The sequence below is a fragment of the Panicum virgatum genome, chromosome 5N (assembly GCF_016808335.1).
Source record: "Panicum virgatum strain AP13 chromosome 5N, P.virgatum_v5, whole genome shotgun sequence".
Lineage (NCBI taxonomy): Eukaryota > Viridiplantae > Streptophyta > Magnoliopsida > Poales > Poaceae > Panicum > Panicum virgatum.
Window position 1 is genome coordinate 18,872,073 of NC_053149.1, and position 13,257 is coordinate 18,885,329.

At 52.4% G+C, this 13,257-nt stretch overlaps 2 protein-coding genes across 2 annotated transcripts; one reads left to right on the forward strand and one right to left on the reverse strand.

Moving 5' to 3' along the window:
- Window positions 1-1,604: 1,604 nt before the first annotated feature.
- Window positions 1,605-3,762, forward strand: LOC120672142 (pectinesterase-like). The gene is made up of 2 exons (XM_039952441.1): window positions 1,605-2,675; window positions 2,856-3,762. The coding sequence occupies exons 1-2, from the start codon at window positions 1,679-1,681 to the stop codon at window positions 3,551-3,553; spliced, it is 1,695 nt and encodes a 564-aa protein (XP_039808375.1). The 5' UTR covers window positions 1,605-1,678; the 3' UTR covers window positions 3,554-3,762.
- A 6,582-nt stretch (window positions 3,763-10,344) lies between these two features.
- LOC120676355 (pectinesterase-like) lies at window positions 10,345-11,812 on the reverse strand. The gene has a single exon (XM_039957610.1). The coding sequence runs from the start codon at window positions 11,341-11,343 to the stop codon at window positions 10,588-10,590; it is 756 nt and encodes a 251-aa protein (XP_039813544.1). The 5' UTR covers window positions 11,344-11,812; the 3' UTR covers window positions 10,345-10,587.
- Window positions 11,813-13,257: the final 1,445 nt, after the last annotated feature.

Here is a 13,257-nt window from a genome sequence, read left to right on the forward strand (position 1 = left end):
CGATGAGTGTCGTGAACTACTCTTTCCATTCTAAAATTATTAGTCGTTTGATCATACACTTAGAAAAACCAAAACGACTAATATTTTGATATAGAAAATACAGTCATCCACCAAACACACAACAATCGCCGTCTATAAATGGATCCAGTAGGAGTCAACCACACTGCTTAGTGGTTGCCTAACAATGTGGAACACTGCACACCACGTACAAAAATAAATTAACTCCGATGGTTCCATCACTAACACACTAGCCAGTACTACTGGTCTCAGCCATGCATGGGTTGATGCATCCTTCTTTTTTTTATATAATAATAATGCATCCTTTTGAGAGGTGCGTGGGTGGCTTGGCTTAATGCTTGACACTTGCTCAGCACCATCGATGTCAAGGCTATCGTTGGGAATTAACATGCTGGCGCATGTATGCCAGTTAAGTAGAAAATACCACCACTGTACCGTGTCACTGAAAACTGGATCCAGGGCCCACTTTTCACCCTCACACATGCGATGGTGTTTTTGAACTCGCACATCATTTTTAGGATGGTGCACCGTACCAAGTACCACATGTCAACGACTTAATTATCACATTATCTAAAAAATTATTTAAAATAAAATCAATGGCGATTAGTATTTTTGAACTTGCATTGTATAGCAATGCAAGAAATCGGTCGAGTTGCCTTAGTCATTTGTGTGTGGTCTATATTATTTCTCTGTTTTTCTTCCATGCCTTTTAATAAAATTTACAGAAAATCTTCTCGTCCTTTCAAAAAAATAAAGCATTGCTTTCTTTATTTTCCTCTGCATACGTAATACTAACTATGTCTCAATGTAGTTAATCATTTTCTCTATAGATTATCTTTTTAGATGAAGGAAGCATTATTATTAGTTAAAAACAATCACTTTTTAGCTTGTCTGCTTTTGGCTTATTTCAGCTTATTCTGCCTTATTCTCTCCTATAGAACACAATTGAATCAACTGAAATCAATCAGCTTTTTACCAGTCGAAATCAGCAAAAGTTTCCGACCTCTGTAACAATCAATCCATATATTACCCATAACAAAATAATCCTTTCTAATTGGAGCCCTAAGGTTGGATTATTTGGTCTTCTGCATGCAGAACTTGAGGCAAAAAATGGCTGCTAGCCTAACTGAAATGATATCGGAACTAACCACGTAATTGCGTGACCACTGAAGCTATACTATTTACAGCTTAAACAACTACTCCTATTTGAACGCTGTGTTGTACTACCGTCATCCTAACCCCAAAACGGAAATGAATGAATAGAGCAACAGCTCGTGTGTTTGAATCCGACCAACCCAACTCAGACAAATGTGGCCTCCCCCATGCAACTCGTCCCCCCTCCAGCTCGAGAGTTTGACGACGTGCCGCCCCGGTTTCTCGCCGCCACCGTCGTCGGGCAGACGCGCTTTCCTTCCTCCCAAGCTAGGGACCCCGGGCTCCACGAACACGCACCCACATGGACCTCACGAGTCAACCCACGTTTGACCTGCCAACTTTTCGAAAAAATTACCATGAAGCCCTCGGATCCACATTATAAAAGGATCGGACAAGGCTCGGTCCATGGCTCCATCTCATCACCTCGAGCTCAAACAAGTGTACACAAACACACTCACTCATTAACAAGTTACTAATCCACAAGCCTCGCACTAACCAAGCAAACATGGCGGCAGACATTCGCGCCACCACCGTGCTCCCTGCCATCCTGGTGCTCTCGCTGTCCCTGCTGTTCGTCGGGGCCCGCTCCGACACGGCAGCGGCAGCGGCCACGCCGGTGACGCCGTCCACGGCGTGCAACGGGACGACGGACCCCAGCTTCTGCCGGACCGTGCTCCCGTCCAACGGCACCAGCAACCTCTACACCTACGGCCGCTTCTCCGTGGCCAGGTCCCTCGCCAACGCCAACAGGTTCCTCGGCCTCGTCAACCGCTACCTCGCCCGCGGCGGCCGCGGCCTCTCCCCCGGCGCCGTCGCCGCGCTGCAGGACTGCCAGCTCCTCTCCGGCCTCAACATCGACTTCCTGTCCGCCGCGGGCGCCACGCTCAACACCTCCGCCAACAGCACGCTCCTCGACCCGCAGGCCGAGGACGTGCAGGCGCTGCTGTCGGCGATCCTGACCAACCAGCAGACCTGCGCCGACGGCCTCCAGGCCGCCGCCGCCGCGTGGTCCGTGCGCGACGGGCTCGCCGTGCCCATGGCCAACAGCACCAAGCTCTACAGCGTCTCGCTCTCGCTCTTCACCAGGGCGTGGGTGCCGGCCGCGGGCCGCAGGAGGTCGAGGGGGTCGTCGGCGGGCAAGCCGCCCCACCACGGCCACGGGAGGGCGCTGTTCGACGCCACCAACGACGAGATGGTCCGCCGGATGGCGCTTGAGGGCGCCGCCGCCGCGGTGCCGGTGGTCGGCGAGGTGACCGTGGACCAGAGCGGCGCGGGGAACTACACGACCGTCGGCGACGCCGTGGCGGCGGCGCCGAGCAACCTCGCCGGGAGCAGCGGGTACTTCGTGATACGCGTCGCCGCGGGCGTGTACGAGGAGAATGTGGTAGTGCCCAAGAGCAAGAAGTACGTCATGATGATCGGCGACGGCATCGGACAGTCGGTCATCACCGGCAACCGGAGCGTCGTCGACGGCTGGACAACCTTCAACTCTGCAACGTTCGGTAAGTTTGGTCCGGCGCGTCGTCGGTGCGCAGAAACATTATCCAAGTGGCAGAAAATTAAGCATTTTCGTAGTCAGTCAAAGTGAGCTGACTCTTTTGATAAACTTGAGTTGAGATTTACCTTACTGCTGAAAAAAAAATCACTTGCTCTAACTTGTTGTTGTGGGCCCTTTTCTGCAGCTGTTCTGGGGACAGGGTTCGTGGCTGCGAACATGACGTTCCGGAACACGGCGGGGCCGGCGAAGCACCAGGCGGTGGCGCTCCGCTCCGGCGCGGACCTGTCGACGTTCTACCGGTGCAGCTTCGAGGCGTACCAGGACACGCTGTACGCTCACTCCCTCCGGCAGTTCTACCGCGCCTGCGACATCTACGGCACCGTCGACTACGTGTTCGGCAACGCCGCCGTCGTGTTCCAGGGCTGCAACCTCTACTCCCGGCTGCCGATGCAGGGGCAGAGCAACACCGTCACGGCGCAGGGCCGCACGGACCCGAACCAGAGCACGGGCACCACGCTGCAGGGCTGCGTCGTGGTGGCGGCGCCCGACCTGGCCGCCAACGCGGCGTTCCCCGTGGCGACCTACCTGGGCCGGCCGTGGAAGCCCTACTCCCGGACGGTGATCATGCAGTCGGAGCTGGACGCGGTGGTCGACCCGGCCGGGTGGATGCCGTGGGACGGCGACTTCGCGCTGGCCACGCTGTTCTACGCCGAGTACAACAACACCGGGCCGGGGGCGGACTCGAGCAGGCGGGTGGCGTGGCCGGGGTTCCACGTGCTCGGCAGCGCCGCCGACGCCGGCAACTTCACCGTCGGGAACATGGTGCTCGGGGACTTCTGGCTGCCCCAGACCGGCGTGCCGTTCACGAGCGGGCTCAACTGAGGAGAGATGAAGATGATGATGATGATGGATCGTTCGCTGCAAATTGGGCGGTCAAGTCGGTGCAAAGTCGACCTTAATTAGTGGATGTTTGTATTCGTTGCAACTTGCAAGTGGTAGCTAGGTAGGTATACAGAAAAAAAGGAATATATACAACAGAATAAAAAATGGTGCAAGAACACCACGATTCATAGCCGAATTAGCTACGTAGGTTGGAATGCGAGCTGTATCAGATTCCGATGAAATTTATCATAGGCCCCGTTTAGTTTGCAAAAAATTTCCTACAGGACCTGTCATATCGAATTTTTGAACACATGCATAAAATATTAAATATAATTTAAAAAAATAACTAATTACACAGTCTAACTAATCTTGTGTTTCCTTCTGTTGGGCTTGGCAGCTGTCTGTTCCTAGTCAATCTCCATCCGCGTCTCTGCTCAACTCGACAGCATTGCGGGTGTCTTCTCAGTTCTCAGCGCCTCGCCATCAGCCTCGACGCCATCAGCACAGGAGCCAGCTGCTGGCCAGGCGCGGCAGCAGGCCGCCGCACGAGGTAGGAAGCCCACGTGCGACGCAGGCCAGCAGCCAAGCCCTAGTGTGGGGCAGGCTGAGGCGGGCAGCAGCCCGGCCTAGCGCAGCAGGCTCGGCGTTCCTGGCATGGAGGGTGAGGCCGGCCCAGCCCGGAGCAAGCAGCCCAAGCGCTGCTGGGGCAGGGCTTGCGCTTGGGCCAGGGCTTGCTCACACGACAGCTGCAGCAGGCGCGTTTTTTTTATATTTTTCAAAATCGTTTTTACATAAATATATTTTCGGTTTCATAATTTACAGATTTATACCTCTGCCGCCCTCCTGCCGGGCGGTAGGGACCTTAATGTAAATAAAATTTATTTTTAATCATATTTTGGACCCTGGGGGAGGCTGCCGCCCGGCTGCCGGGCGGCAGGTACCTGCCGCCCGGTGGCGGGGCGGTAGGCCTACCTGCCGCCCGGCAGGAGGCGGCAGGCCCCTCCCGCAGGTTAAATCTTGACCGTCAGTGTGGCAGTGCGGCATTAGATGTGGTTTTAAATATTTTGGATAGAAATAAAAACCGTTAGTAAAGTAGATGAATATGAAAAGTATAACTTATCAATTCATGCACATACGCAACTGAGAACGAAATAGGTGATGCATGAGAACGAAATAAGTATAACATGACGACATGTCCATAACAAAAATACAGAAACAACTAGAAGCACCTCCTAACCACCCCGGCCATGTCGACATCTTTTACACTGTGCGTGGACGTGGTCTGCAGGGTAGGTGTGTCGGTCTGGAGGCCCTACGTCTCTACCTGGACGTCCGGTGGTCACAGGTGTCTGGAAGGTAGGATCGGCCTGCTGGTTAAGTGTAGAAAATAACCGACTCCAGTCTTCGAAGCTCGCCTCAAAGGTATCCTGTGTGGCCCCTATGCAGTAGCAATTAAGATATCTTAATCATCGTCTTATAAGTCATAGATTTGTGTACATATTCATCATACATACCTGTTGTTGGTGGATACGAAGAAGGACCCATATCAGGAAGCTGGTGGTGCGATCCTGTAAACCGTTCAAATTATTTAAAATATTCATAGAAATAAGAAGAACATGATAAATTTGGGCTACGGATTAGGTATTTACCTTGCGTTCCTTCTGCTGTAGCCATAGGGTAATACGAAGAAGGTCACGCATCATATAACTGTTTTGATCCTATATGTAAATGCAAAAGGAATTAGATTTCATACCAAAATTAATTGAAATTAAGATATGGACTATATGTTTACCGAAAGATCGTGGTGGTGCCTGTGTTGGTTGAAATGACATCCCTGCAGCTGGTGCCATGGTACTAAACTGGGTCCCTCAATGAGGTTGATAAGGTGGGTGTCCATCACCTATATGGACTGAGAATTAATTGTTGTTATCAAAGTAGTAAGTCAGTAAGTATCCTCACGTACCTGGATAACGCTGCTGAGACAGGAGGGGCCTGCCGCCCCCCTGCCGGGCGGCGGGTTGGCCTACCGCCCGGCCACCGGGCGGCGGGTACCTGCCGCCCGGTAGCCGGGCGGCAGCCTCCCCCAAGAGCCAAAATGCGATTAAAAATAAATTTTATTTATATTAAGGTCCATACCGCCCGGCAGGAGGGCGGCAGGGGGCCGACCGCCCCGCAGCCGGGCGGTAAAGGTAAAAATCTGTAAATTATGAAATTGAAAATATATTTATGTAAAAAACGATTTTGAAAAATATAAAAATAAAAAAACGCGCAGCAGGCTCGGTGCACGTGCGCCAGCTCACTCGCAAGAAAGCAGCCCAGCTCTGCACAAGGCTCAGCAGCCAAGAAACAGTCGCAACAGTACAGTGAGCTTTTCTTATCTATCCTACTCAACTGTTTAGGCAAAATTAATTAGCATTTGTTTTTTATAATCATTGTCAGTTGCATGCTTAGTTAGTTTACGTTAATTAGTACTTAATCATGCTAATTGCTTCTAGATCTTTGCATGCTTAGTAGAGAAAGCTTTAGTTCTTTTACGAATGGTTGATCTTTCCTTCCATTCGCGTCAAGCTTTTTCTATCCGTTTAGGATGAGCTCATCTCTAGTTTGCTTGTATTACCTTGATGGTTAGAAGAGAGATAGTGATGTTGTATTTGAAATATAGGCCTTGTTCTCTGGAAGAATTTTTACAGGTTCACATTCAACGACTCTGGTCGTCGTTACTCGGTGCTGGCGAGAACTAGTACCATCCGAGGAAGCTGTTCCCCTTTATTTGGTACTGTTGTCGGGTACCATAATTAGGGGCACCCTAATCCAGGGACTAAATCGCCCTAAAAAATGCAAAACACAATTAGGCCATCGGGCCCACAGCGCCTGCCACCTCGTCAGACTCTACAGTCACAGAATCAAGGCTAATAGTCTTCCTCCGATCCGAAGGGGAAGAAGGACTACTCTACGGCGATCTTGGAGAGGAAGAAGCCACCAATGATGACAACTTCGTCGTCACTCTACACCCGGATACAATAGAGCATCCGCAACCCTCCTGCGGCGCCCAGATCCTCTCCAGGTCCCAAAGAGGCCCAATCCCCACTGAACCCACGGCCTAGCTCCGCGGTACGACCCACCCAAGGCCCCCCTCGAACTCGCAGAGCAATCTCCGCTTCGCTCGAGACCTCCCCGCCGAGACCCTCGACAGCGCACCACACCTTCGCCTCGTTCGAGGGTAGAGGACCTACCCTCGGAAGGCAGGGCCAACTCCGCCCCGCTCGAGGCTACCCCTCGACAGACGGAACTAGCAACCCATCTGCTCACCCGCCCGTCTGACATAAGCATTAAATGCCAACCACTCCACCGCGGAGTGCGGAGTTAGACGACGTCAGGCCACCATGCCGCACAGCAGCTGTGACCGGAGTTCTGTCCGCCAACTCCGGTCACTGTTCCGCCAACCCCGCACTGTTGCAACCCTGTGGGAACCTGCGACACCCTGTGCAGACGGGCCTGGTACTGCTCTTGCCATTGTGCTGCCTACTCCTTGTACTTTTTCCTCTACAGAACCCTCGACGGGCATGGGCGCAACCCTCGAACGGGGTATGGGTCTTGACCAAAGCAAGACCCCCGCCAGCAGGACCCTCGACGCGCCGCCACGTCGAGCATGGAGGACGGTACCCTCCATAGCGACCACCACGACGCCCACAGGAGACGCCAGGACGCCGGCGCGATCCCCGCAAGACCAAGGAGCTGCCCAGGACAACTGCCACGCCCGACGCCACGCTCTCCAGTGCCCCACAGTGTACTTCCAACAGTGATCATCCACTGCTCCCCCTGATTCGGGGAGAAGATGACGACTTCTGATCTCCTCGTATATGTACTCCGCCCCTCCTTGTGCCTATAAAAGGAGGAGGCATGCTTCTCCCCCGGCACGGAAAAACCAACTCATCCCTTAGATCACTCTCACTCACTCCCCCAATATTGGCACTCGCCTCAATCACTTAGCAGAGACTTGGGAGCCTCCCTCCCTCTCTCGCCTCGCTTGTACCCCCTACTACAGGCACTTCGGTGAAGATAATACAGTGCACTCGCACACCCCTGCTGGACGTACGGCCTCACGGCCGGAGCCAGGATACATCCTTGCATTACTGTGTTACCTCTTGCATCAACCATCTAGGGTGAGGGCATGCAACATCGATTACTAGTTGGCGCTAGGCCGCGAGGTCTGGACACCGACAGTTGGCGCACCAGGTAGAGGTTCACTGCTGACTTTCATTTTCATTCTGCTCCCGGCAGGCACGGTGCTCCGATTCGGGAGCCTCGACTTCATCGCGATCGGCAACGGTCACGACATGGAGCTTCTCCCGGCCGGAGCCAACCCCGACACTCTGACTCCACCACCCCGGCGCAGGAGGCACTCGGGCCAGCGCGCGCGACAAGCGCGCATGGAGCGGCGCAGAGCGGCTCACCTCAGCTCCTCCTCCTCCTCACCTCCATAGACTAGAAACACATCCTTAGTTCTTCTCAAGTACTTGAGGATGTTTTTCACAGCTGTCCAGTGACTCTCACCGGGATCTGACTGGTACCTGCTTGTAACACTTAGAGCATAATAAACATCTGGGCGTGTACTTATCATTACATACATATTTGATCCAATTGCTGAGGCATATGGAACTTTGCTCATGTGCTCTCGCTCATCAGTCGTCGTAGGACACTAAGTCTTGCTGAGATGTATGCCATGTGACATAGGCAAGAATCCTTTCTTTGCCTCTTCCATGTTGAACCGCTTCAACACTTTGTCAATGTAAGTATCTAGGCTTAATCCTATAAGCCTCTTTGATCTATCTCTATAGATCTTGATGCCAAGTATGTATGCTGCTTCTCCTAAATCCTTCATCGAAAAACTATTTTTTAGTGAAGCCTTCACGGACTCAAGCATAGGAATATTATTTTCAATCAGTAGTATGTCATCTACAAACAGGATTAGAAATGCAACAGAGCTCCCACTTTCCTACTTGTAAACACAAGCTTCTTCTTCGTTCTTAATGAAGCCAAACCCTTTGACTACTTCATCAAAATGAATATTCCAACTCCAAGATGCTTCTTTTAATCCATAAATGGATTTTTGAAGCTTGCATATCTTTCCAGCATTGGTCAGATCGACAAAACCCTCGGGCTGCATCATATACACGTCCTCGGTCAGATTTCCATTAAGGAAACCTGTTTTGACATCCATCTGCCATATTTCATAATCAAATATGCACCAATAGCTAGAATAATCCGAACCGATTTAAGCATTGCTACGGGCGAGAAAGTCTCATCGTAGTCAACTCCTTGAACTTGTTGAAAACCTTTTGCGACAAGTCGAGCCTTATAGATGTGAACATTTCCATCCATATCTTTCTTCTTCTTATAGATCCATTTGCACTCTATGGTTCTCACACCATCTGGCGGGTCTATCAAGTTCCAAACTTGATTTTCCTTCATGGATTCTATTTTGGATTTCATGGCATCTTGCCATTTCTCAGAGTCAGGGTCTGCCATTGCCTTTCCATATGTCGCAGGCTCATCATTGTCTAACAATAATAATTCCTGCACTGCGTGGAGCCTTGCTGACCTTCGTGGTTGCAGAGGTGCTTCTGTTGCCATAGGCATGTCAACTTGTTCAGCTACATTAGTGTCACTTGTAGAGTCCTGTCTTATTGGCTCATCTCGAACTTCTTCGAGTTGCACCGTTCTTCCACTTTTCTCTCCTTTGAGAAACTCTTTCTCTAGAAAGACTCCGTTCCGAGCGACAAACACTTTGCCCTCAGACCGATTGTAGAAGTAATACACTAAGGTCTCCTTTAGGTATCCCACGAATATGCACTTATCCGATTTGGGTGCAGGCTTGTCAGATTGGAGTCGTTTGACAAATGCTTCACAACCCCAAATTTTTAGAAAAGACAAACTGGGAGTCTTGCCAGTCCAAATCTCATATTGTGTCTTGTCTACAGATTTTGACGGCACCCTGTTCAGTGTGAAAGCTGCTGTTTCTAGAGTGTAACCCCAAAATGACAATGGTAAGTCTGATTGGCTCATCATTGATCGAACCATGTCCAACAGAGTTCGATTACGTCACTCGAAAACCCCGTTCCTTTGAGGTGTTCCAGGCGGCGTAAGTTGTGGAACAATTCCGCAACTCTTCAAATGATCGCTAAATTCGTGACTAAGATATTCGCCCCCACGATCAGATCGCAAGGCTTTAATCTTTTTGCCACACTGGTTTTCAACTTCATTCTGAAATTCCTTGAACTTTTCAAAAGTTTCAGACTTATGCCTCATCAAGTAGACATAGCCATATCTACTTAAGTCATCAGTAAAAGTAATGAAGTATTAGAATCCTCCTTTAGCAGTCGAGCTCATTGGTCCACACACATCAATATGTATGAGTTTCAACAAATCCGATGCTCTCTCTGGAAAACCTGCGAATGGCGTCTTGGTCATCTTGCCCAGCAAACAAGCTTCGCATGTCTCGTATGATTCAAAATCAAACGAACTTAGAAGTCCATCCTCATGGAGCTTTTTCATGCGTTTCTCGCTTATATGACCGAGACCACAATGCCACATGTAGGTAGGATTCAAATCATTTAGCCGAGGCCTTTTAGCACTTATATTACAGACAGGAGAATTATCAAGATTTAAAATAAATAGCCCATTCTTAATGGACGCCAAAGCCACAAACATATTATTCTTAGAGATCACACAACTATTGTTTTAACTCGCAAAAGAATAACCATCCTTCATCAAACATGAAGGAGACACAATGTACCGATCCGAGTTTCATTCATGCAATGCCACGTATGTATACAGACGGGACGACACAAAAAGAATCAACGGCAGCAACGCAACACGACGACCGACCGAACCATCGGTGCCTTTCCACCTCACAATGCAACTTGATCACGCCACCACCCATTTATTGTTCGCCACACATCTTCGGATCTTCCCCGGCCCACTGCATGTGAATCAGCATGCATCACTGAATAATGACGATGAATCGCTAGCGCTCACAAGCCGGTGTTGAAGGGGATGGACGTGCCGGCGAGCCAGACGTCGCCGTCGATGAAGGACCCGACGGTGAAGGCGCTGGCCTCCGCCGCGCTGGTGATGACGCGGTACCCCTTCCACTTCACCCTCCCGGACGTGCCGGCGCCGGCGCCCGTGTTCATGTACTCGCCGTAGTAGAGCGTGTCGAGCGCGAAGTCGCCGCTCCACTCGAGCCACCCGGCCGGGTCGATGAGGGAGTCCAGCTCCGATTGCAGGAACACCGTGCGGGAGTACTGCTTCCACGGCCGGCCCAGGTACGTGCGCGTCGACGCCTCCCGGCCGGCGAGGTCGGCCGCCGCCGCCACCTTGCAGCGGTGGACGGAGATGCCCGTGTTCTGGTTGGGGTCCTCACGGCCCTGCGCCGTGAAGATGTTGCTCTGCTTGGGCAGCGGGCGGCGGGCGTAGAGGTTGCAGCTCTGGAGCACGACGGCGGCGTTGCCGAAGACGAAGTCGATGGTGCCGTAGATGTCGCAGTCGCGGAAGAACTGGCGGAGGGAGTGCGTGTACAGGGTGTCCTGGTACCCCACGAAGCTGCAGCGGTAGAAGGCGGAGAGGTCGGCGCCCACGCGGAGCGCCACCGCCTGGTGCTTCGACGGGCCAGCAGAGTTCTCGATCGTCAGGTCGCGGGCCAGAAAATTGTTGCCCACGACAGCTGCATGCATGCGGCCGAGGATATATAAACAGATCGTCAGCGGCAAAAAAATTTGTTTATTCATTTATGGTTGTTGAAGAGGGCTCGCCCAGTTCATATGTTTCTCTTCGACCTGGCCCATCATGTATAACACCGAACACCAAGATCTCTAAAAACCAAAGATCTGTAAAATTGACTATATAAAAAAATAGAGATATCAAAATACGATGAATTAAACACTTGATCGGTAGGAGGGAGTATATAAAATATCCAAATACGGAAATAAATAGAAACAAGTCCATTTTACCCTCTGAACTTGTCAAGAAATCTAAAAAACACCCATGAACTCGAAATCTGGGCAAACCACCCCCTCAACTCTTCAAAACCGGGCAAACTACCTCCCAGGCTGGTTTTCATGGTGGTTTTAGCAGTGGGCCCCACGTGTCAGCATGTGGGCCCCATATGTCAGCCTCTCCTCTCTCTCTCCCCGCCCGTCGCCGCCGACGCCTCCCTCCGCCAGTAGCCACCCACGACTCTCGCGGATCCACATGGTGCGAGCTTGCCACTCGGGGATCCACGTGCCACTCATGTCGGAGGGAGCCGGGTGTGGTGGAGCAGGGCAAAGCCGGGCCGGGCACGGCGCGAGGTGGGGCGGTGAGCGCGCGAGATGGCGGAGGGTTTACCTGGCCGCCGGCCTCGGGGCGCTGCAGCTCGTCACCCACCAGCGGAGGGTGGACTTCGTGTGCGCGACGGAGCGGCGTAGCGGTGGCGGGCTACGGATAGGCGGTTGCGCAGTGATGAGAGTTGGCGGCAGCGGCGAACACGGCGGGCTAGCGTGCGCACCGGCACGGCGAGATCGTGACCAACACGCCCATGCCGTTTATCGTCGTGAAGGGAGAGTGGAGGGTGGTCCTCACCGGCAGGCTTGGGTCGGCGGCGTCGGCGTATGGTGGCGGTACTGCGGACGGCTCTGGGGCGACTCCGGGGGTCGGTCGGCTGGGGCGGCGGGCCGAGGAGCTCGGCGAGGTGGTGAGGGAACTTATGGCCTGCGGAATCGAAGCGGGACGCCTGGAGGACGACGAATCGAGACCGGCGGCTCCAACGGCGGCCGGGTGACTTGCAGTGTCGCGCACACAGCGCATGTGGGCGCGGCGCGAGGGGCGAGCGGTGCTGTGTTTTGCGAGTGGTTCCGGCCTGCTCCACCGCTCGCTCCGCCACCGGCCGTGCGCGACGTCTATCGCCGCCGTTCGCTCCGCCGCTGCCGCCTCTCGCGAGGTTTGCCGCCGCGGTCGCGCTCGAGGTCCGCCGCGCCGGCCCGCTCCGCCGCCGGACGCACGCAAGGAGGAACCGGCGGCAGCGACGGCGGTGAGCTCGGGAGAGACAGAGATGTGGGCTGTGAGGCTGACACGTGGGGCCTTGCTGGCCTTCGTGGTTGCAGAGGTGCTTCTGTTGCCATAGGCATGTCAACTTGTTCAGCTACATTAGTGTCACTTGTAGAGTCCTGTCTTATTGGCTCATCTCGAACTTCTTCGAGTTGCACCGTTCTTCCACTTTTCTCTCCTTTGAGAAACTCTTTCTCTAGAAAGACTCCGTTCCGAGCGACAAACACTTTGCCCTCAGACCGATTGTAGAAGTAATACACTAAGGTCTCCTTTAGGTATCCCACGAATATGCACTTATCCGATTTGGGTGCAGGCTTGTCAGATTGGAGTCGTTTGACAAATGCTTCACAACCCCAAATTTTTAGAAAAGACAAACTGGGAGTCTTGCCAGTCCAAATCTCATATTGTGTCTTGTCTACAGATTTTGACGGCACCCTGTTCAGTGTGAAAGCTGCTGTTTCTAGAGTGTAACCCCAAAATGACAATGGTAAGTCTGATTGGCTCATCATTGATCGAACCATGTCCAACAGAGTTCGATTACGTCACTCGAAAACCCCGTTCCTTTGAGGTGTTCCAGGCGGCGTAAGTTGTGGAACAATTCCGCAACTCTTCAAATG